Here is a 24,618-nt window from a genome sequence, read left to right on the forward strand (position 1 = left end):
TCAAAGTGACACACTAGGAAAACTATTATTTATTGGTTTTTGTTTTTTTAAAAAAAGCTTACACTCATTGAGTACAGCAGATAAAATCTCCAAAAGTCATTTCAAACAGTTGCATTTGGAGTACAGAGTGTTGGTTTTTTTGTCTGATTTTTTCTTTACAATTCTACATTTGAAGGTTGAATTGGCATTTTTATAAATTATGTAAAAACCTGATTAACACAAAATCACAAAAGGACTGTAAGGGACATCAAAAAAAGAAAAAAAAAAAAAAGAAATAACATGATGTGGATTTCATGTTACCCTCTTTATTATTGTACACAATATACAAACTGGTCCTTTGTATAATTTTCCTCACTTGTGCCTACCGTTTTACATGGATTAAAAGGTGGAGATAAATAAATAAAAGTATCTAAGTATCTCAAAAGGATATGAGGTAAGTGAGTATGGAAAGCATGTTAACTCCAATAAAACGAGCATAAAGCAAAGCCTGCCAACGTACAAAAGAAATTACAAATTTTCAAGCATAAGATTATTGAATCCATGACCAGATGATGCCGAGAGATCATTTCATACAGTAACCATTTTTCTAATTCGAATAATGACAACACTGAATAGAGGCAACGCATTGTGCCCATACTGAATAATAGAAAAAAAACCCCAAAACAAAACAAAACAAAAAAAAAAAAAAACGGCTGTTTGCAGTTGATTTACTGTATACTGAAATGGAAAAATAACAAGGTGATCTGTAAGTTGAAATAACTACAGCTAACAACAATTGGGGAGGGGAGTTTACAGAAAAACAAGACAGGCAGAAATGAGAGCACGAGTTGACAACGTAGTACAGATGGAGTTGCAGATGACTTGCAGATAAAAGCAGCTTCACCAGTTCTGCTGTGGATCAGAGAGAAAACGTACATCAAACACTGACCGCAAGTTGTATTATCAGGAGCTGTTTACAAAGATTCTGAATGCTTCTTACCTTCACTCATTAGTGCACATTATCTGTGCTTGTCAGAGGATTTATGAGTGTGATTGTTAAGGGAAATGGTGAAAGACTGAAATGCTGACAACTACTGAATTATTGTTTGTTTGCCAAACACATGTTCTGACATCGTACAGAGACAAGCCTTTAAGCATTCAGGCTGCTTCTTCTTCACTGTCTGACTGATGTTAAGAGAGTGTGATCTGCTACAGTGTAACATGATGTAGATGAGCAACCTTCAAGTAACAAACAAGTCTTTTTTCCATCGCATGAAATGACAAAAACATGAATAGTTTTGAGGAGTACCAATGTGATATTAACTGCCTGATATGAAGAGAGTGAGCAACAGTCTTAATGCAACATGGGGGCTTTTAGAAATGTCCAATTGAAGTTATAAGATCCAAGTAACAGAGCACATGCTCAGTTTAGTTTGGCACACTGTAGCTACTGAAGACAGGAATGAGCGCATAGTTAAATGCTAAAATTAGACGAGTCAAATGGTTCTAGGTGGATGCTTGGCATACAATTTATGTTTACAAGCAAGTCATGTTGGCTGGCTTCTTAATGGAACATGGCATCTACTGCAATATTAAACGGTTACTGAGTGTGTTCAGTGACATAAAACAGATAAAAATGGAAGTAATTCTCTCATAAACTAATTTAGTGCTGGAAAGGCTGCAAGAGTTTTCATAACTTAAAACAAGCTAAGCCAACAAGTAATGAGCTAAAATGTAGCCTTGAACAAAGCAGGTAATCAAAGCTGATTTGTTTGTGATTCACTGTAGCAGGAAGGAGCAGCTAAGTAAAAAGACTCCATACCTTTCAATATTACAATATCCACACTAAACAATACAAAACAGCCATAATTATGATCTCGGTGTCTCTCTACGTTTAAGGATATTGCTTTTTCTCTTCCTTTCCTCCGCTGCTGTCCCTCTTTTCTTTCTTCTCAGATTTCTCTTTATCATGTCTGGACTCCTTTAGCACATGAACACAAAGAGAGGTATGAATTGAAACATATCAGTAGTAATGGATATAAGACCATGTGAGTATTAAACATTACTTAACATCTTAATCTACTAGCGAATCAAAAACATGTACATTAACTGAAAAAGTCAGAGTTGTTTAGCTGAGGGACAAGAGGACGAGAAGTTCATGAATTAAAGGTCATGTACTCTACAAACAGAGCAGGAGAGTGTGTGACACTGGTAGAGGGTGACAAGCAGAGCTGACCTTTTTGCCTCCGGAGGACGTTCGCTCAGGTTTCACAGACTCAGCCTTCTCTTTACTGGAAGATTTGGATCTTTTGCTCTTCTCTTTTTCAGCTGAAAGCGGGGAGTCACAGGAAGGACTCGTGCTCTTGCTGTTTTTGGAGGAATCTGGGAAGAGGAGATTTTTGTTAGTGTTATTTTTATTTATTTATTTTTTTTAAACACTGCACTTTGTTCCACTGTACTTGCTGGGTTATCTGCCACTTACTGGTTCCGTTCTCATCCTTTCTACGTTTGGATTCTTGGCTTGTCTCACGGTCATTGACAGCATGGTCCTAAAAGACAAACAACATGTCAGACAGTATGTTAATTATGGTAACAACACATCCTGACCATAGTGATTTACACTTCATCATTAATCCAGCTACTAAGAAAGGGCAAACTCTGAAATGTCTGAGGAGTTAGGGGTGGGGTGTGAGACCTTTCCCAAAAAAAAAAAAAAAAAAAAAAAAAAAAAAAAAATATCACTAAGAGCAGTGGTCTCGTAAAATACTGACTCGTTTCCTGTCTTTCCGATCCTTTTCTTCCTTCTTCTCTTTGGATCGGCCCTGTGTGTTCTCTGACTCTTTCTTCTCCGTCTCCCTCTCTCTGCTCTTGGACCGGGCTACTGAATTGTAGTTGATGTGGTGCTGCAAAGACATTTATATATGAACAGAACAAGACAAACGTATTTCAGTGTTGTCAAATAAAACTGTGTCCCATTCTAAAGCCACTCACTGCAGTTTCATGTCTCCAAACAATTATGATTTAACAATTATCACAACTTGGCTCAAGTTGAAAATAACTGGAAATATGTTTTAAGATGTAAGTTGTCCCTAGTCTGTATATCAATACAGTGACCAACACTTTAGTTTCTTATTAACTATTATTATATGCTACTTATGTATTAAAGTGTTACCATACAAGGGATACATACATACTTCTTTTTGCAAAATGTGGTTGTGGTGATGTCTGACAATAAATATGGTCTGAAGCGTGCACATGCTGTTTAGATTCTGACGTTTTTCCATAATAATAATAATAATATTGTCTTATAAGACAGAATCAGAGAGACAGTAACAATGACACTGATCAACAGAAAGAGGTGCACTGTGCAGAGATGATACAAACATGTCCACACAGAAACAAGGCTGGAATTGATGCCTCTACTGAATATCAGCTTGAAGGGGGAAGAGCACTGATGACATCAGGTGAGTAAGCTGAGACCATTTAAACAAAGGGGCCACTTAAACTGAAAACCTTAAAGCTGCACTACTTAATACTCTTTATATTGACAAAAGATCAAATTACTATGCATTAAATAAAGAAAATACCCCAAAGTCATCACATGGCTGCAGGCCTCCTCAGTTTTATGGAGCCTTTCAGCTTCTTTTAATTTATTGTTTTTGTTTTTACATCCTACAACTCCACTCTCATCAACTCAGTTTCCAGCCACACGAGGTACCTGTTTTCTGTCTGGCTGTCTGAACAGCACCAAACAGCAGACAAAAGTAAGGACTAGTTAGTGAACAGTGTGGAGCATCTTACAGTTAATGAGATAGTATCTTGAAAACTGTCTGAAAGCAGAGCAGACTCAGGTGGTGAGAAATATGACTCCAAGTGAATGCTGTTGTCACTTGTGTTTTCTGAACGTATGAAAAGGCGACCGTTTCCCATGACAACCTTAGAAATGTGGTAATATGTCAAATGCAGTGATTTTAGCTTATTCTGCTGCCTCTAAGTGCCTATAAATATCAGTTAATGCAGCTTTAAGGATTACCATCAAATTTAATAATGGTAACACATGAACCAATACACTATTACTTTTCTTATTACAAAGTGTAAAGAAATAGATTGAGAAAAAAAATTTGTTATTTCTTGTCAGCAGCTGTACATATTTCTGGCACAGAGAGAACAGACAATCTGAGAGAAGGTACAAGTAGCAGAGTCAGTTCAAACCTTGGATGTGGACTCCTTGGGTTCGTTGCTATTGTCCTGTAGGGATGAATGGAGATGACAGATGAGCTGGGAGGGGGTGGGGGTTGGGAGGAGGTTGTCAGACAGCAGTAGAGAGTTGGAAGAAGGGGTGGGGGGGTGGGGAGTCGGGGCTGGCCGGACCAACAGCATACTTCTCCCTTGACCTCTGACCTTCAAGGACTAAGGCTTTGACAAGGTTATTACATAGAGGAGAGTTCATAGGCTCAACATCTGGAATGTCAATACTTAAAATAGAAATACCCTGAGCATATATGAAATAACTGCTAGTCTCATTACTACAGACAGCATAATATAAAAATTCTACAGCGCAGCTGGTATTCAATACATCTAAAGTGCAAGTGCTGTATATAATGGATATGTGTCTGCCTGTGTGTGTAAGACAAATCACTCAGTTCTTATGTGCTTGACTGCATCCCTACATAGGTAACTGTTGCTGTCACTTACAGTTCAGGAATGGATAAGACACATGGAGCCTATTTCTCTGGCGGAAGGGTAAAATAAAGACCTATCACAAGCTTCCAGTGGTTTGGGCAATGCTCCAGACGATTCAGGCTTCGCCCACTCTTTCCCTCTCTCTCTTTGTAGGGGCAGGCTTATTTCCTCTGCATTTTTGGCTGATTCAAAACTGTGACATTCATTTTCTCCGTCGATCTCAGTTGCTGGTGGCTCTGACTTTCCATCGAATGCTTGCCAGGAGGTAGTACGACTGATGCTGATGGTTGGTAGTTGAAGGGGTAGCGTTGTAGGGGCCAGCAGGACTGACTGGACACTCATTGTATGACGTGGAGACTGCATGCAGGCCGTTTTAACAAACGGAGATCGAGGATGGGACTGATGACTCAGCTGCAGCAGAGAGACGCTTCTACAGCAGAGTGCTTTGCTGGACATCATTCGACTCTGTGCTGGATCCAGGTACGTTGACGGGAAAACAAAATACATCACTTTAACCAGGAAATCTTCTCAGCTCGCAAAAACGGGGGGAAAAAAATCTTGGGCACCATTTCAAATGGGAAAACACTGGTCTTGATGTTTTTAAAAAAAAAAAAAAAAAAAAAAAAAAACAAACAAAAAAAAAAAACAACTTTGCCATTGGAATAGGTGAAAGCTCTTGATTTGGCAAGCCATTTTTCTTTAGGTGAATATTATTCTCAAAAAAAGCAAAAAATCCACGAGGAATATAGAAATGCTTAAAAATTTTCTTTCTTCCCAAGGCACACTGACTGCTTTCATTAATAGGAAAATAGATAAATATTTCAATATGAAAATACTCGATATATACAATATTCTCTTGGCTAAGTCCTTGAGGGGTTTTCTCCCAATTCTGCAAAATATTATGCTGATGTCCATGGAATGGTTTCCAAATCCCATGGATTTGGTTGGGATTTCCAGATGCCATGCCTGCATGTACGACAACTCTCCTTGGTGATCTTCAGGGCTGCTGGAATGTGCAACGGCAGGGAACGCTCCGGCAGATAGAGAAGAAACGGGCACAGCCTTCCTCAAGCCATACTAACCTTAACAGACGAGGAGTGGGACGGAGAAGAGTGACTGTCGAGCTTTCGTCTTTTGTGATCTGTAAAATTAAAAAGGAAGACATTTGCGTTGATTTGAGCAGCACTTAAAACCAGTTTCCAAAAATTCCTATTCGGAAAAGCACAACTCTCTATCAACATTATTTTTACTTGATATCATGGATTAAAATAAATGTGTTGAAATAACTGCATCAGGCACCTAAACAGATTCATGTGATTCAATATTGTAAAACATGATGAAGTCCAAGGGGGTAGGTACTGTTACAGACATTATGTGGACTGAGAGTCGTCAAATGTTTCCATATGAGCTGTGTGCAGAACGCAGCTGTATAACAGATGCCCAGAAAGGCTCCTTACCCCTCTCAGATTCGGCTGATTCAGATCTGGGAACTGGTGACTTTAGGGACCCAGTCACAGCGCTCCTGTCTCCCTTCTCCTTGTTCTTGGACTCCTTGATGGCATCACGCTCCCTGGACGGCTCCATGGGCTCCCCGTTGCCAGCTTTGGCCTTGTCATCTTTGCTGCTCTTCTCCTCAGCCTTCACTTTCTCCCTGTCTGCCTTGGGGGTCTTTTCCTTACCCTCACGTGCCGCCCGCTCCTCCTTCCCTGCTCTCTCGTCTCTCTGCTTCTCCCTTCGGTTTTCCGCCTTTGTCTCAGGAGTGCTGCCCGGTGTCTTTTCCTTTTTCTCTTTTTTCTCTTTCCCACTCTTCTCTTTGTCGTCCCGTTCTTTAACGGCTTTGGTGCTGCAAAGAGATGAATTTTTCCTTTTTAAAATTCTTCATTCAAGTAGAATAATACGCTTATATGCCTCTGACGCTCAGGCTAGTTTCAGACGTGTTTTATGAGGTCACTGTGATCTTGAACTTTAACCAGCAACATCTTATCAATTCATCCTTGAGTCCAAATGAATGTTTGTGAAGAAATTTTCTCAAGGCATAACTGAGATATAATGGAATGGAAAGAATGGAATGGACAGACATATGGATGGACAACCGGAGAACATAATGCCTCTGGCCCTGGCTGGTGCTGTCGTGGAGGCATAAAAATGTTTCATACAAGAATTTGCTGGTTCTAATACAGTACTATAGTTATAGTCCTTTTGAGCTATTGTATTATATAACTACCCAGTAGATGAGTAGTTAGCCACGACATCACCGCTCACAGTTTTATTGTTTGTTATTTTTTAACTGTTTAAGATAAGTTTGTTTCATAGCAGCTCTTGGTACACCTACCTATTAAGAGCACCGTTCCCATTGCTGGTGGTCACTTTGGCCGCTGCACTGTTGGCTTTGTTCACTGGCTTTGTGGTCCCCTGAGATTTGTCCTTTCCCCGATCTGCAAAAAAAAAAAAACAAACCCAAGAGCTGTATGAGTACAGGAGTTATTAATACTACTCACATGCATGTTTGGGTTTGTAGCCTCCATTAGATTTTAAACAAATGCCAACTGTAACATATGCTGCAGTTACTGTTGCAAAATGAGAATTTGAATGCAAGGATCCAAATAAACTTTGCTTTATAGCAGATCTTAGTCAGGTACAATACCACACATCAAACAGCAAGTTCTTACTAGATAAAACTGTGAAAAAAATTAAGGTGCACTGCATTTAAAACAGCTTTGCAGTGTTTCTAATCACGCACCGCCATCCTCTGATGTCCCCTCCTCTGTCTTGCTTGTGCTGGTGGCAGGCTTGCCTGTGCTGCCGGGGCCATTCTGTTGACTGGCAGGGGTGGCACTGCGCGCTGGCTGCTCCTTGTGGTGAAACTCATTCTCAGGAACCATGTGCACCTTCTGGCTTTTCAACCGACCTGAATAACTGTAAGACGCATAAAGGGTTTGCACAACGCAGAAACAAAAACCTCAAAAAGAACTGAGTGTCACACAGTGTAAGAAAACACAACATTCAGGGAGGACAAAACTCAAGTACTTGAGCTTTATCACCACAGCATTTCCCTGCAAATACAAACCCCTGTACACTCATCTATAAATAAAGCACAAGTGGATACTGATCACCAGATTCAAGCATCCATACTTAAGTACAGACTTCACCAAGAAAAGAATTTGTCCCTGAAGGTTTTCAGAAATCTAGGTTGTGTGCCATTTAGCAGATGTAAAACAAGAGCAACTGGACTTGTAATGTAATTTTAAAGACTCACTACTTCATTAGGACGTGGCTAGATAAGATTATCCTTTCAACTTTCACTTGTGTATCGCTCAAAGGCTGAATGACACACACTGTACAAAAACAAACCATCTCCCATGTCAACTCTAAAGCTAAAAATATAGCGTACTGACCATCTTGAAAAATGTTAAAATCTTCAACAGCCTGTCTAGCCATCCCTTTTGATAACAACTCTCAAATATTTGTGTTACAGTCACCACTCCTAGTGTGTGAATGCATCAAAATAATACATCTCCAAATTCAACAAAGTTAGCTAACTGTATGCTCCACAGAGAGCTGAACAGCACACAACGCTGTGTTACCCCATTGCTAAGGCATAGAGGTCTGGTCTCTTGTCCTTCTCCTCGAGGCAGATCTTGTGGACGCGGCACTCCAGAGCTTGGCCCAGGTTCAGGACCTTGGGGTAGCAGGGCAGGATCTTGGTAAGCACGATGAGAATATTCCGGATGTGGGTGTAATCTCCCGTCTCCAGGCAGTGAACTGAAGCCTAGATGTAGCAGAGGCAGAGGACATTAGTATAGATAAATACAGAGAGCTTCAACTGACATTATCTGGACAGAATTTTCAACAACAACAACGATAAAGAGGGGCTGCTCACTTTAGTCAGCATGTAGTGCCATTTGTGCACCACATGCCTGAAGTTCTCATAATCAAGCTGATCTGCTTTGTTCCCTCCATCGAAGCCTGTGGCTCTGAAGATGGTCAGGAAACCTGGGTAATTGACGCACTCCTGTGACCACACAATAAAAAGAGACACATCAACTTGCAGCTCATCCTACATCAGAAAAATGATACAAATAAACCAATGTTAAGTAGAACAGGTAGAACTGGATACCTTCTCATAGATTGCACGGTCGCTGTGCCAACGGGTCACTGTCTCCAGCATGCAGCAGAGGAAGCGCCCGTAGCGGTGAGACTCATTCTCTGTACAACTGGCCACGGTGTAAATGATCGCAGAGAACACCTGCAGAGTGACACAATGTATTGTGTTTGTTTGAACAACAACATGTGCAATGTTCCATATGGACAAAGTCAGCGTGGTTTGTGCCAGTATCTGTAAATCATAATTGAGGTCTCTGAGTTTTACAAAAGTGGTATTAATAGACCAGCAGTTATTAAGTGTTCCTTTCAAGCAAATTGATGTTGCACTTGAGGGGTCATTGAACCACTCAATGCATTTTTAGCACTTACATTTCTTCTTTAGCGTTATTGGGCCAAATTAGAGCCTCTAATATCCCCCTCCATTAATCACATGATTAATGTTTATCCTTTTTCATATAAAGCACTTTGTAGCTTTAAGAAGACTGCTGTTAAAATATCATAAGTCATCATCATCATAAGTGAATACGAGTCTGAGTGTGTTAAGTGTCTTACCCTGTCATAACACAGAAGGGTGCAGAAGTTGGGTGTCTTCTGCTGGTGGACCAGCTCAACGAAGCGGGCACAGTACACAGCGTCGATCGAAGAGAAGATGCAGCGCGGGAACAGACAGAGCTGGAGGAACTTTGTTATGGTCTCATTCTTTGTGGATTCTGTCAATAAACATTTAAAGTTGTCTTGGTAAGAGAGAAGGATGGTGCAATCAACGTTAGATTCACCTCTAATATTGATGCTGTGATCATGGCAATGACTTGATCAACTCTGTCTGGATGTCCCCCTTAACTACATCATCAGTCTTCTTGTGACTAGACTAAAAAGGACAAAACTGAACTTCGCTTCACATTATTCACCTACTGGTGAAATATTGATTTCATTCCAGTAGGTGCTGTAAGTTAATTTGGGAGAAACTTAACTTTAGCTTTTTGTGTTTAAATATCTATCACACTCTTAACAGAGAATTCACAGCATTGTGGAAGACTGTACACATGCAAACTAAGATCCATCACTGTCACTGGCGCCAACATTTGGATACTTACTGGCCAACAACCAGTTGTCTTTCTCTAGTTTGAGGCGGTGTAGAACTCTTTGGACGTGTTCCAGCTGCTTCTTCTCCTCCTCCTGCAGTTTTTCCTGCAGGGCAGTGCAGCGTTCCTTCTCCTTCTTTTTCTTATTTAAGGGCTACATTGGAAGGAAACCACGGAAATATTCACACCATATATACAAACAACTCAAAGCACTGATGGCAACCTATAATAAAATCTCTTGTACATTCACAGGGTGTTGCACTCCTTTGCATTAGCTGCATTTTGTGATCTACTGCTGCAACACAAATGCTTTGAGTGTAAAATGTAAAAATGTTTAAGAGTGTAAACTACTCACTATCTCTGGATTCTCCTCGATGGCCTTGATCTGGGCCTTGAGCTTGTTGACCTCGCGTTCATAGGCAGCATGAGGCACAGCCAGGTCATACATGGTGAGGGACCAGAAGGTGGCGTAGAACTGAGGGCGGAGGTCGTCCCAGACCCGGGCAGGATGGAGGGACACCACAGCCTCGTGCACCGGCGTCATCACCTGTTCACAGGCTGCCACATACTTGTGAACTTTCTGCTGCTGCCGGTTGCCTTTCTCTGCTTTCTTCAGCTCATCGTACTTAGACTGTGAGTAAAAAGGTTTAGTTAGGGGTCTCTACATTTTCTCCAAAATGTTATCCTAGATCCATATTTTAAAATCTTGATTTAAAATAGTTTTCTTAATGATGAATTAAATGTGGCTTTTGGTACGGGCAGCTTCAACATATTAAGAAAATTAAGCCATAGTGTCTTTTTTTAAATGTTTTTTTTAAGGGCTCAGCCTTAAAATGGGTCAGCCTTAAGACAGCTGAAAGGCAGCCTGTTGAGAAAAACTGCTGCACCTTGTTCCGTTTTAAGTAGAGTAGAGTAGTAAAAGTCAAAGTTGAGCCAAGTCTACCGACATGAGCTTGAATATTCAAAACGATGAAAAATGGTGTCAACGTATAATCAGACAACTCTACAAAACAGATCAAACAGTAAACCACCTTACAAAAATGAATACCTGATCATTGTGTCGATGATAAAAACAAGAAGCTCTCTGGATCACAGAAATATGACATGAAGCGCTGAGGATCTGAAAGAGCAGTCGACTCACCAAAATCTGATGGGCGTACATTGGCCGAGACAGGAAGAAGGCAGCATCATGTGGAGTGTGGAACTGGTTACAAAGGATGTCAATAGAGGGAACCCGCTTGATATAGTCTTCTGTGCTGAGGTTGGAGGCCAGAAAACCACCAAACTGCACCAATGTGTCATGACACTGCAGGAAGACAAAGACTTCAATCACTTCAGCAACAACAACAAAACATTGTAAATCATAAACTGTAATAATTATGTTTAAGATTTATCTTGCTAGAAAGTGAGACATGTGCAGGCACAGTTATATTTTTTACTTTAAAAAAAAACCAAACAAACAAGAGATAGATTGGATTCATATATTTCGGTAGGGTTTATACCTGGTCATAGAGATGGCCAACAAGTTTAAGATGTTTCTCTCCACCTTCTAAGAAAACCACACCATTCCGTTGCTGGGCCATGAGTAGACACAGTGGCAGGGCCAGTTCGTGGTCCAGCAGTGCATCCTTGAGACGCTGTGATGACTTCTTTGTGTTCCTGATCTGGCCAAAGTAGCCGCCCTGTTGATAGAGGTGAGCTAAGATACAGCACTGGTCCAGGTAATCATACACATCTTGCACACAAGACTGCATTAGGGAATGATAACTGTACTTGAATCTATATACCTCAGCTTTGAGTTGCTCCCCTCCGGTCATGGCCTCTAGCTGCTCTGAGGTCATCTCATCTGTGATCTCAATGCCAGCCATTTTCTGCACCACCTCTTTCAGGATCAGCAGGTCAAAACTGCAGGGAGAAGACAGACATACAAACCAAAATGTACATCCACGCATTCAACAAAGATGCATAAGGACTGAAGCAATGGCCAAGCATGGGGTATTAAAAGCAACTGTGTTCTTTCCAGCAAAGACACATTTAAACATCAGTGTAGATTAATAAGGATATGTTAAACCTTTCACAAACACAAACACATTTTCAGGAAAAGGCTTTTATTTTGAAACCTTTGGTCTGTTTTGATGTTTAGGTAGTGATGGTACCATTTATGAGTAAATTAATAAGTTGTATTTAACATTGATTTTTAAAATAACTTTATGAGTAATATTTATGGCAATGCAAATAGTGGGATTGCTTGTCCACACACACACACACAACTATCATATCAATGTACTAAGACCAATTTTGTAGGGCACTGTGTAGTCAATCTCCTGTTGCTCAGTTAAGTTGTAATGTAATTATCTATTAAACCCCAGTAGTGCTTGAACTCAGCATATCATATCTACACCAGTCATACTTTGTCATTTGGAGCTACATACCTCTTCCCTGCTTTTAGCTGATTGGTGACATACTGAAGAAGTCCAGCCAGTTCAATAGGGTATTTTCTAAACACGGCTCCACACAGACTTGCCAGGCCTTGGTTGACAAGAGAAACAGTTGTACATTAGATACTCAATAAATCATCAAACAATTTTCTCCCCTCTTGCATGCTAATGACTGATGTGGCCATTGTACAGCGACAGGCCAGTTAAATGTTAAGCCACATACTCTGAAGCCATGAGGAGATGGTGGTGTCATCATGCTTCATCTTCTCCTTCTCTGGATTGGCTAGAGCCTCAATAATGCAATCTGAAGGTAGAGTTAAGTGGAACAACGGGAAAGAAGCCAACCCATGAACACACAAGCACATGTAAACACACACACACACACACACACCCTCACACAATGGCTGAAAAAAGAAGGCACAGTGTAGGATACAGGCCAAGACATCATAGTTGAGGGATGTGAGGTATTTCAAGGAGTCCACCACTGGAACGATGAGGTTGTCGTACCACTGGATCTGAGACAGCATCTGATATACAACAGGAGAGAGGACTGGGTGAAACATCATCATCTGTAGAGGATATAGATTATACCTGACCTGATGCCACCCCCTTACCTCCACTGAGTGCCCTAACAAGTCTGCTAAAGTCATCTTTGTGGTAGATGTTTAACCTTGTGGGAGCAATGTTTTTAAGTGCTGATGGTGTAGGAGGCAGAGAGGTATTATAATGCCAACCAGGTAACATTATACAGACTCCCACTATTGCAAGTGTAAAGATTCTTTGATAAATGATAAACCCTCCACATTGTGATAGCATTGTATAGAGCTAATAAGTGAGACACATGTGACCTGGACACTTACTGAGAATACTTTCAAATCTCATGTTACAGTTTAGTGTAAGGATATATCATACCATGCTATTTGAAGCTGAAGACGTTTCAAATGTTTGTTCACATTTTATGCCAAAAGAGGAAGAATGTTAATGTTAAAATGATTGTAAATGCAAAATGTCATGTACCCTGTATTGAGTTTTATACTAAATTGCACTATTTTTGTCAGTGCAGCAGGCACAGGGTCCCAATTTTGTGGGTTTTTACCAAGTAGGTTTTTACTTAGATACATGAATGCATGATTTATAAGCAGGGCATGAGGTGAAAGCAATTCCCAGAGGAGATGCAATTGCGAGAGCAAAGAGGGGCTGGGAAAATATAATTGGTATACAGGGCAAGCAAGGTGCTACATGCTGTGGAACATTGTTTATTTTCTACTGCAAAAATATGGAAGGAATTTGTCTTTGCAGTTTGTTGACGTAATTCAAAATGAGACTGAAGCAAAATTAAATAAATCACAGAAAAATACACTTACATAATCAAAGAGGATGGTGGGATTGCTATGGCTCAGTTTGCCAATCTGCCTTCCAGATTGTTTCACATTTTCTTTGGTCAACCGCCTGTGGAGGGAAAAAAAAGCACAAGACAGGAACCAGCAGATTAAAAACACAAGACGATGTAAAGAGTGCTGTAAGCAAAGACTGTCACTTCTGGAAGATTCATAGCAAACTGGAAATGCTCTTATGGCGGTCAGCTTAACATAACTGTCTTCAACAGCATAACAGTGTTTACATAAATACTGGCCCAACACACACACACAAAAACACTGTATACTACAAAATCCCAGTGTCAGTGTTGAACTCTGCTTTCAATGCAGCCAATACATAACACTGACATATCTCTAAATGTTACTATAAATCCATTTTACTGAGTGATGTTTATTATATTTTCAAATATTGTTAATTTTGCATTTTAATATATATGTACTTAACTATTTTCAAAAATTTTATATTTTTTTAATATATTTATTAGTTTGGGCTTTTCAAGACGTGTATAAAAAACAAAACAAAACAGTATTTTCGGATATTAAACAGTCTCACACTGTTCCTGAAGATTACTGTGAAAATGTAGTGGGTGATTCTGTGAGAGAGCAGCAGAAGGATTTAAAGAAAAAAAAAATTGCTCTGACATCTGACAGCAGTGAACTTCTGACAATAGTGTAATGTGTTCAAAGTTAGATTGTTTTTTAGTCCAAAACGTCCGAGTCATTGATTCAGGACAAATGACTGCAAAATGGCGGAGAAATGTCCCAGAAATTCACTTGGTGACTGACACTGGCTACAAACTTAACCCATTCATTCGAGGTTAGCTATGTCTTGCAACAGTCTGCAGAACAGAACAGGTCTGAATTAGCTGGTAAAATTAATAGCAGATAGAACACATTTTAACAAACATACACAAAGGGGAAGCACGCAGTAACAGTGCACTAGGTTTTGCAAAGTGACTCACTTCATTATGTATTTGGCCCTTTCCACAGTCTGTGCTTTGACTTTAACCAACAGCGGATGGCTGGAATATGTCTCATTCTTCCACTGTCCATATAACCGGTACCTGAGGGAGTATGAGCAGAGAAAAAACACAATTAAACAGAGGGTTTAGCTTTGTAGCACTCAAACATTTAAAGGACTGGCATAGTAGGACAACAAGAATGTACACTTTAACAGCTGTAAAAATCTTCACCCTTTCTCACAGTAGGCTTTAGGGAAACAATTTTAACATAAACCAAACATGTCGGCTTGCAAATATTGCAATCCAAAACAGTCCTTGAATAATAAAATAGCCACCTCCAGCCTAGCATATTGTTAAACTGTTATTACACAGTATGTGTGGCTATTTGCCTGATAGCAGGGGGAATTGCCACCCCATTTGCTCTTGCAAATAAAAATGGACTGCTTCTTAATGGTTGACTTACTCCTGAAAATCACATGATCACCAAATTTTTTGTGTTTCATATTTGCAACAAGCAATGTCAAGGAATATCTGAAATATCTGGGATAAAAGAGTGAGCTGCAGCCCTACAATAAGTTTCAAAAAACACACAATCACTGACCAAGTGTCAGTCAAGTGTCTCACACGAAGGCTCCAACATTGACAGGAGCACCAAGTTTGCCTTTATTCAGTTTGCCTGGCAGCTAGCAGCTCACTGTTTCTCCATCTGTGTGTGGTCTTTGACTGCATTTGATGAAACTGCTCGTTGTGCGTCGTCTCCAAAGAGAAAAGCAAAACTCGTCTGGCAGTATAAAAGAGTCAATTGCCTTTTGCGTTTAAAAAAAAAAAAACTCTTATACTTGCTAATTTTGGTGTAAAAAGGGTATTAGAAGGCTGGGAAAAAAATAATCGCTGGAGAAATGCTACTGCCTTCCACTATATTTAAATACAAAATATTTACAAAACAAACCCATTTTGCGCATGTGTCAACGAGACTGTTGCTAGCTGATGCCATACAGTACCTAATGTGAGTTAAATTAACCACAGTAATCGACCATGGTTATAGTGATAATTAAATTTAAATAAAATTTAAATGGTATTACTAACCATCTGGCATTTTTACCTTGATTTATTATGAAGCTGGTAACCGTTTAATCTCTAAGAGGTAGAGGAAATGGTTGAACAGCATAAAACCCCTCCATTCTATTGGAAGCACAAATTTATTTAATTATCTTTATGTAATAATTCATGCTGTTGCAAGCTGATTTATGTATTTTAATTTATTTATTGTGAGTGAATGAAATTATTTAACAAACCAGCGTTATTGTCTAATGTTGTTTTATGTTTGTGCTACTGTTTGTCAACTGGGTTTCCTCTGTGGGGATTAATAAAAAAATATCTACCTATCTAAGGATGCAATAACAAATTCAACACTAAGAGAAACCCACTGTACAATACACTGACACAGCAGAGTAGAAGTAAACTGTGCTACATTTTCAGTTTCTAACAACTTCTTACTTTGACAACATCAGCACAGTTTAGTGTAGAAAACTGTGAAATTATCAACAAAGTGCGACTAACTTCAGTTACGAAGGCAGCTACATTATTAGCTGCGACAAACAGACACAGACAACCAAAAGAAAAACATCACCATTGGGAGTGTGGAGTGTCATTATTCATCAGCAGTGTGCCAAAATATCCAAACAACAAGGTCTAAAAATAAAATCCTTGTATTGCTTGGGAGCAAAAAGAAAAATGCACTTTGCACAATCAAGCATGGTTTGAAGAACTGAGCCTGACTGTGTGTGCTACTCCTTCCATCCCAGGTAGTAAACACCATCCTGTAACCCTGCCTGAGGGTTTACTACCTGACAACTCAATTACAGAGTGCTGCATGCAGTGAGTGTGAGTGTGTGCATCTCACCTGTGCTGGTAGGGAAAGAGTTTGAAGAGACCCCACAGTTCCTCGGACATGCAAGCATTACACTCCATCAGGGAGAGAGAAGGGAGTAGCACCTGGTCTGCAATGCTCAGGAAACAACTCAGTAGTGTTTCCTGCAGTAAACATAGAATTAATATGAATAAGATCCTCACAGTAGCATGTACTGCGGAGTGGAAGATCCACTAAAGCAAAACAGCAGAATGTGCTATTTTAAACATTAATGAATTAAAATAATTATTCTTATATTTACCAGTTTGTCTTTGACATCAGGTCTGCCATCATTTTGGTACTAGGAAGTAAAAGACACCAAATATGAGTATGGTTTAAGATTTAGGTTGCAGACGTAGAAATGTAGTGGTTAAAGTTTTGTACCTCTTTCATGAAGGCCTTGCCCAGACGCACAATCTTGGCGAAGAGGATCGGGTCATGAGAGAGGTGAGGGCCCAGGTAGCAGAGCATACTGAACGTGTCTCTGCGCAGGTCGTCAAAGCTCTCTGCAGGCCGAGGGGCTCGCTTGTTCCTCAGCGGATTCATTACACATCCCCTTGCCCCTTTAGGGACACCAGCCCTGAGAGGAACAGACCAGTGTGTCAGAGTCTGAACATTAATTTTTTTCCCCCAGCACTTTTTTTTTTTTTTTTTTTTACTGGACTTGTAAACATGAAACGTTGGCACTGAGAGGTCAAACTGGAATAAGAGGTACTTGTGCATGCTTTCTGTTCTGACTACATGTGGTGGCCAGTAAGTGAAACATGGCAAAATCAGCACCTTCTGTAAAGAGGTTCCACAGTCAGGTGTACAAGCTGGCAGAGTGCCAGTGCAATGGCCTTATGAGAAGTAGCATAGAAGGAAGGCATCTGGTCCATAATACTCTGGGCGTGGTGCCAGTCTCCAATTCTAAGCAGAGCTTCCAACAGACCAAGCTTCTGGTTATCAGGTGGCTGTGTGGGCACAGAAAAGAGAAGCAACTGAGTGCCTGTGAATTATTAAATATGCCAAAGTTCAGTAACATTCAATGAGGTAGTTAGAGCAGAGCGGTCACAAAACTGAGCACAGCTGATATCGTATACTTAAGTGATTTTTTTTAACACCAATCTTATCCATATATCTATATCATGTTGTGAAGGCTGATAACATGATACTGTACGTTATCAAAGGTAAATAATGACACAGCATCCGACAGCATTTGGACAGAAAAATGTAAACATAACTATCCACAGATCATTTGATTTGGTGTGAATCTTTGTTTAAATATTATTGTGTATTAAAAAATGTAAACTCTACATCTTAATTGGACTTCAGGTGACTGAGAACCAGCTTTAAACAGCAGATATTTCTTTGCCATTTCCTTCTAACATCCATCCAAACCGACAGCATTCCTCCAGAAGAGGCTTATATTTACGGTATGTTTGAATAATATGACAGTAAGTGCTTTCATACCTTCTCATTCTTTTCCTCTTCCTTCTCTTTCTCCTTTTCTTTGTCTTCACTCTTCTCTGAGGGCAACACCACCATGACCAACTTGCGGGCAATCTGCTTGGCCTCTGAGATATCTCGTTTGTGTTCCTCCACAATGGTGGCATCTTGTGGCATAAGCTGGAATGACAGAGAGGCAACAAAACAGACGAGCCTTCAGTCTAGGAACAAATTGTACTACAAGAGGGTTCGCATTTAACAAAGGTGACATAACAACTAAATGTTGCATTTGATCCTTAAGGCATGATTGGATTACACTCACTACCTTCGCTTCTGCAGAATTTATATTCTCAAATTTTGACCGACGTGTGCCAAAAAGCTACACATGTAAAATGAATGAATGGTGATGTCTTTTAATTTGTGTGACTCTTTGCTGGACTCCAGCTGTTCCTTTTCCTTACATGTACATAGAGATCTTCCAGCTCTATTAGGTTGTGGTGAAGCAGAGCAGCAGCAATGTGGTAAAGTGACTTAGGGGTTTCCTCATTGGGCTCCTGAGAAAAGACACAAGAAGTTAATAAACACATTATCATGAAAATCAAGTATAAGTGACAAATGAAATATGGTTCACGCTGTAATCTCTGGATTGTTTTCTGCCATTTAAGATATCAGGCAATGACCATACTAAAAACAGAAGAAGCTCTTGCAAACACAAACACATTATAAAACTACTAGCAAGCATTTTAAAAATCTACAACTTCAATATATTAATATCAGTTTTGGATTTCCCTGCTTATGGGTGAGTTTTTACTACTGGACACATTCTAGCTTTCATCACCCCGGCTTAATGTTCTCACCTGGTAGAATTTGAACTTAAAGCCCAGGATGTGGCAAAGGGTTAGTGGCTCACACATGTAGGACTTGATGAGAGACAGGAAGAACTCATCTTGGTCTGATCGACTCTCATACACCTCCAAGATTATGTCCAAAACACGATTAGGGTCTAAGTTGAAACATCCTGCAGGCAGAAGAAAAAGAGGAACTTAGCAGGCAACAGAACACAATTAAGGGAAAAAACAAACAAACAAAACCAACAAACCACTACAGTCGCTGAGTCACGAAACTGTGTTTGTATAACAAAGACAGAGTCACAAGGGCTTTTTAAAAGAAAATGTAATAGTAAATTTGAGACCAGAATATACCATAAAAAAAACATCTGAACAATTTGGTAATTAAAGACTTGTCTAGACAAGTAAGTCTTTAGTGAATAGGAACAGGTAACTTCAAAGCCTCAGTGCTACTGAGGCCAAAGTCCTGTCAACTCTTGTCCTCAGTATGAATGGGACTGACTGCCAGCAGTCTATGGTGTGAAGATCAAAAAGACTGGCAGGTAGCATATGAGGACAGACTTTCTGTGATACACAGGTACCTGGCCATGCAAAGCCAAACAGCAACACAACAGAGTCAATGCTGAATCTAACAAGTGAACAATGAAAGGAGGCCAAATCAAATCAAATGTGATGTGATGTGGGTTCTGTCAGAGGTTTTGGTGAAAATCCAGGTAATACAAGAGCCTTGGTATGTCCATTATTGTCAAAATCAAGATTGCAAGACTAAAGAAACAGCAGCACCATATTTAATCCAGTGAAAGACTGGTCGGGTACCTATGAGGGACTTGATGCTCTCCAGGACAAGGTGGCTGGTGATGTTGCCCGACAGGTCTTGCCCAAGCTCAGTGATTAGTTTGGCATAACCTTCATTTTCCTCCCTTAGCAAGTTAAACTTCTGTTGCTTGTAACTGAGAAGACATAAAAAAAATAAACAAATATTTAATATACTTTATGAAGCAGAATAAAACGTGCCTTTTTGATTCATGTATGTCTACATCACGACTAAACTCTGCATTCTACTTACAAAAGTTTAGTCTTGATTTTTACAATCTTCTGATTGAACTGATGGGCTTGTTTTATAAGTCCAAGAGATTCAAGGGTCTCTGGATCCAGCCTCTCTTTCAGGATCGCCTCTGGAACGAAAAACTGAAAGAAAAAAAAAAAAAAAAGTTATTCAATTTGTTTGAGTAGTTTATTACAGACCCAGCTGTCAAGAATCAATAATACATCTGTGACACTAATAGAAATGGATGTTGTCAAATTCTTCTAAGTGTATCTCAATAAGAGTTTCAGAGTAGTATAACTATGTTGCAAATGTGGCAATTGTCTTGTATTTTGGGAATACAAATAACTTTATTTAGCCTTTGTATTCAATTTTAGTCTGAGGTGAATGCAAGAATTGTTTTTGTCTTTTTTTCTGTCAGTTATAAATAAAAATCTGATATTAATTGAGCCATATTGTTCTTACCAAACATGCTCCCACCAACTGTGTGTAATGATCACGTTTGTTTTTTTCTTCCAATGCTCCAGTCTCTAAATCTGCAGGAAACATAATCATAAAAAACATTATTAAAGTAAAAATATGCCAGGTTTGCTGACCACTAAAAGCTATAAAAATATTATTTGCAATATTTTAATTACTTTTAATGCTGTATTTCAAATACTGCAACTGAATATTTAAAAAAAAAAAAAAGAAATTACCTAGTATACTGAAAACATCTGCTAAAATTGATGGCATGTCATCTCGGAGTTCCTGAAAGCAAGATTAAAAAAGTGTTTAAGATGGACAGAAACAGTATAGGATTAATTCTGGCACAGTGACAACCAAATCACAAAACTGTATCCCAGACTTAGTATCACATGAAACTCTGTATGTTTACCAAACTTATAAAAATAAACAAAGGCATTCCCTTTCAATATTTAAAAAACAAATAGTTTACTATATAACTTTTCTGTCATATAACATTCAGTCTGGGTGAGCACTAAAATGTGCTGATGTGTGGATAGTGGATATAATCAAACCATGACATCATGAATATGAGCATAACTGTGCCTGAGCTGCCTGTACCATAAAATAACAGAAATACTGAACCCCTTATATGCCAGAAAAAAAACTGTACTGCATTTCCTGCGCAGAATGGAATATATACAGGGAATAAAAGGACTAACACAAAACAAAAGGTTTGTCTATTTGTAAATATACAGCATAGATTACCATCTATGTTTGACTCTCAAGTAAAAATTAAAAAAGACACTAATACCATCATGTCCCCAAGGACGCTGGCGACAACATCCAACTTGAGGTTCCCCTGTACAACTTGCCAGCAGAGCTCGTATAAGGCGGCCTGTATATCTGCAGGGGTAAACAGACAAGGAAAAACACAGTTCATCTAAAACTGAACTGACAGAAAAAGACAGCTGACTATCAACTGTGAAAATTCATGTCTAAAAATTTAGAATTGAAGCCTTGAATGTAAATGGACAGATCTATGTGAACTTTGCACAACTGGATGCTGTAATTTTATTCCGCTCCTCTTTGCAAGTCAAATTCTGCAACGTTGCAACCTTTTATGTATGATCATTCCTGTCTGGCAAACAAAAACAACATAGTGTAGATGAATTTGAACATTAATCCATTCAATGGATAGTTTTAGTTATTCTAATTAGTTGGCTTCTAATAACATTACATTATCATTACATCCATATAAGTTACCTTTTGAATTTCATTAATTTTGCAATTTATAAACAACAGTATATTGACATATCATTTACCTATTTTGATCTAACTTTGGTACATGATACATGTTCAAAATACTTCCTTTTCTTACATAGCTGATCAATTTGAACTATTACAATTGCCATGATGGATGTGTGTTTGTGTTTATTACAGGGACAAAGCAGACAAAGATGTGTGTATAACACAACTGAGGTCATTTTCAACTTACCTCTAACCTCACTTCCATGATCTGTTTTCTCTGTTAGATCTTTGCAGAGTTGTACACTAAGAAGTAAAGAGAAAACATTCTTGTCAGAACAAAACAACTGCATATATTAAACACATCTTTATAATTCAACATTTAGTTTATTAAATTTATGGGTTAACCTTGCCAACACAGTGGCTTCACTGGTTACAATTAACTGCACACCTACTAACATCTGGATTACATATGCAACACCATGCCCTCTCCACAATATCCCAGATTTTTTTTTTTTTTTTTTTTTTTTAAATGGATGAGAAACAAGGGGATATTCTAAAATTCACAGGAAACTAATCAGGCACTTTGTGTCAGCTCAATGTCGCCAATTAAAACTTACAAATCAACGCGCCAGACAGCCCCTGATCTCTGCCACTGATTCAACACATGCAATCAGCTTAATGATTGCGATAAATACAATCTAGCATTAATGATGCTTGGTGCACTTTGAGAACTACTGTACATGCAATGATCAATTACTGATGCTCAATGGCGCCAAACTGATGGCTTGTCTGCATGGTTGATATTCAATTGATGCTGACAGCCCATTTTCACAACTTTGCGCAAAAAAATACAGCACTAAATCAACTTCACAACCTCGCCTCTCTGACTGTGGTCAACCCCACTGTTTCACTAGTATAAATGAGGGGCTGTCAGGCAGATCCAAATATCCACCAAAACTTTAGGAGGCTTGTGAAGAAAATATCATTATTTGACCTGAAAAATAGTGGTTACTTAATAACAACACAACACTTGCTTATCAGTACATGGAAATTACCCTTTTACTTGCAGCTAAGCAGAGATGGCACTGCATCCCTGAAGTTATTGGGGGGGGGCGGGCCTTCTGATATGGGGCCTTTAACCTATACCCTCTGACTGGAGGATTTACCACTGTGCTATGCAGACATACGCTGTAATCATGTATTTAGATGTTTTGAGTGAGGGCAACTTCTTTCCTCAAATGAACACATTTAGCACCTCATGTGATTTCTGGATTGACTGAAGTTTTGCAGCTTCATTCCAACTCTGCACAGAAATCATGTTAAATATATGAGATGCTTTACAGTCAGTGCACAGGGGAGATCTGTACCACAGTCAGAGACACAGCCGAATGGGAATATAAATTTAAATCCAGGTATCCGTGTTTCTGGAGAGCAACATTTTACAGGGTGCTAGTTGCAACTATCTTGAACAAATTTCTGTCAAAGTGCTATCATCTACAGTGACAGACCTTATATGCAGGACTGTGAATTAAGTAGTCTGAGTTGGTGCATCCCACTGCGGGCCTGTCTTAAATACGCAAGGCCTAGAACCAGTAATAGCAGCTAGCACTGTGGATGAGCCTATTGTGCCTCCGCCTGTACGTGATGGTGGCGCTCAAGAAAATGAATGACAATCGTATTCAAGCAACGTTTCTCAATTTGATAATGATAAAGCCAGCAGCACCATTTTACCCTCACTATTGATGTCCAGATGTTGTTAGGAAAAACTTCTCTGCCATTGATGCCGAGATTTCTGCATTTTACATTTTGGTATTTAAGTTGATACTCGCTGTCCAAATATCACCGATTAACACCGAGCGCCTACTTCTGTCGCTAAGTAAAGCTATATTTACTGTGAAATAGCCATCTGCATGCTGGATCACACAATATCTGGCGTTAGTTAACGTTAGCTGACAATACATGGCGTTAGCTGGACGTTAACAACGTTACGACTACAGTCTTCTTATCCGAGAGTTTTATTTGTCACAAGAGAACTTGTATCCCACAAAATAATTAAATTCCCGTGTTATTATTTTTTTCCAACCTCCCATGCCAAGGCAATACGACGTTTAACGAGCCACTCGATAACACATACACCAGCTAACGTTGTAGCTAACTTTCTATAACGTTGTGTGAAGACTCGTCGTTTCCCTCCACTTCACTAATCATTACAGTTAACATTATGCAGCGCTGGCCAAGAAGTGTTTTTTCACCAACTGCGCATCATTTGGCAGTTAGCTATGCCTACTTACTTGAAATCCGGCACAAAATTATTCAATTTATTAACCTAACAAGTACGAAATCGGTGAAGCACAAGAGTGAGCTACAAGAGTGCTAACTAGCTTAGCTGCGGTAGCCATCGTGTTTACAAATTAACTAAGAGTCTAGTGGGACCGTAAGCTAGCTAGATTGCTAGCATACAGCTAATGTTAGCCAGTTAAATTAAAGTGATGCATCCACCCCGTTAAACAGAGTTAATCAACCGTATTAACTATAAAATACTAACTGCACGGTTTTTTATTTTTTTTTCTCAAATATCGGCGCTAGTCGGGATTTGAAGGCCACTGAATGTGTTTTTAGCCTGCTAACGTTACCGTTTATGCTAGCCACTTGACAGGCTGGCCTTAAACTGCATTGCCAGATTGTTATCAGCTATCACCGAACAACTGTTAAAGCACTGCAGCCTTCTAACACAGCGTTAACATTCAGATGTACTCACAACTCGTGTTTTCCTGATTTTTCCCAGTTTTTGAACCATTCACCAGGGAGGATAAGTGTCGCCATTTTCCATACAAACAGCCCGGATGTCTAGTTCATCATGGCACACACAGGGTCAAATGTGGTGGTTAGCTGCCGCCGCTGCTGCTGCTAGCTCAGTGCTGCACGGTGGGACAGTGCAGGCTGTGTCTGGAGGCTTTGTTCACAGGGAACTTTATGTTCTGAGTGGTGATACACGTACACCTTAGTTTCTTACTTTTACATGGTAATTACCACTGTATTTCACAATATAAGGAGTTAAACTGCATTAAG

At 39.4% G+C, this 24,618-nt stretch overlaps 1 protein-coding gene across 3 annotated transcripts; it reads right to left on the reverse strand.

Annotated features, from left to right (window-relative positions):
- Nucleotides 1–24,532, reverse strand: thoc2 (THO complex 2). 3 transcript variants are annotated; one of them, XM_071460249.1, is made up of 39 exons: nucleotides 24,308–24,530; nucleotides 21,797–21,852; nucleotides 21,113–21,204; nucleotides 20,553–20,604; nucleotides 20,320–20,390; nucleotides 19,876–19,997; nucleotides 19,626–19,759; nucleotides 18,819–18,979; nucleotides 18,423–18,515; nucleotides 17,986–18,141; nucleotides 17,314–17,486; nucleotides 16,918–17,113; nucleotides 16,796–16,834; nucleotides 16,528–16,658; nucleotides 14,625–14,726; nucleotides 13,651–13,735; nucleotides 12,720–12,813; nucleotides 12,510–12,590; nucleotides 12,281–12,377; nucleotides 11,636–11,753; nucleotides 11,351–11,530; nucleotides 10,990–11,154; nucleotides 10,204–10,479; nucleotides 9,861–10,002; nucleotides 9,319–9,476; nucleotides 8,780–8,908; nucleotides 8,543–8,674; nucleotides 8,247–8,431; nucleotides 7,403–7,578; nucleotides 6,995–7,097; nucleotides 6,120–6,505; nucleotides 5,745–5,803; nucleotides 4,192–4,227; nucleotides 2,751–2,882; nucleotides 2,462–2,528; nucleotides 2,216–2,361; nucleotides 1,884–1,960; nucleotides 980–1,026; nucleotides 1–888 (listed from the first exon to the last, which is right to left on the reverse strand). In XM_071460249.1, the coding sequence occupies exons 1-38, from the start codon at nucleotides 24,370–24,372 to the stop codon at nucleotides 999–1,001; spliced, it is 4,695 nt and encodes a 1,564-aa protein (XP_071316350.1). In that variant the 5' UTR covers nucleotides 24,373–24,530; the 3' UTR covers nucleotides 1–888; nucleotides 980–998. The 3 variants fall into 3 exon arrangements, with proteins under 3 accessions (XP_071316350.1, XP_071316349.1, XP_071316351.1); XM_071460248.1 differs by having other exon boundaries at nucleotides 1–891; nucleotides 24,308–24,527; XM_071460250.1 differs by lacking the exons at nucleotides 980–1,026; nucleotides 1,884–1,960 and having other exon boundaries at nucleotides 1–891; nucleotides 24,308–24,532.
- Between the last annotated feature and the right edge of the window lie 86 nt (nucleotides 24,533–24,618).

Source organism: Trachinotus anak, unplaced genomic scaffold (assembly GCF_046630095.1).
Source record: "Trachinotus anak isolate AG129_WGS33_773 ecotype Australia unplaced genomic scaffold, CSIRO_AGI_Tana_v1 ptg000024l, whole genome shotgun sequence".
Classification (NCBI taxonomy): domain Eukaryota; kingdom Metazoa; phylum Chordata; class Actinopteri; order Carangiformes; family Carangidae; genus Trachinotus; species Trachinotus anak.

What these genes read in the sequence shown, in the direction of transcription:
- thoc2 (XM_071460249.1), bottom strand. Translation starts at nt 24,372, where the DNA reads ATGGCGACACTTATCCTCCCTGGTGAATGGTTCAAAAACTGGGAAAAA. An exon ending in CCACCATCCTCTTTGATTAT is followed by an intron (nt 12,814 to 13,650) that starts GTAAGTGTATTT and finishes GTTGTATATCAG; the next exon opens with ATGCTGTCTCAGATCCAGTG. An exon ending in GGGGACATCAGAGGATGGCG is followed by an intron (nt 7,098 to 7,402) that starts GTGCGTGATTAG and finishes TTTTTTTTGCAG; the next exon opens with ATCGGGGAAAGGACAAATCT.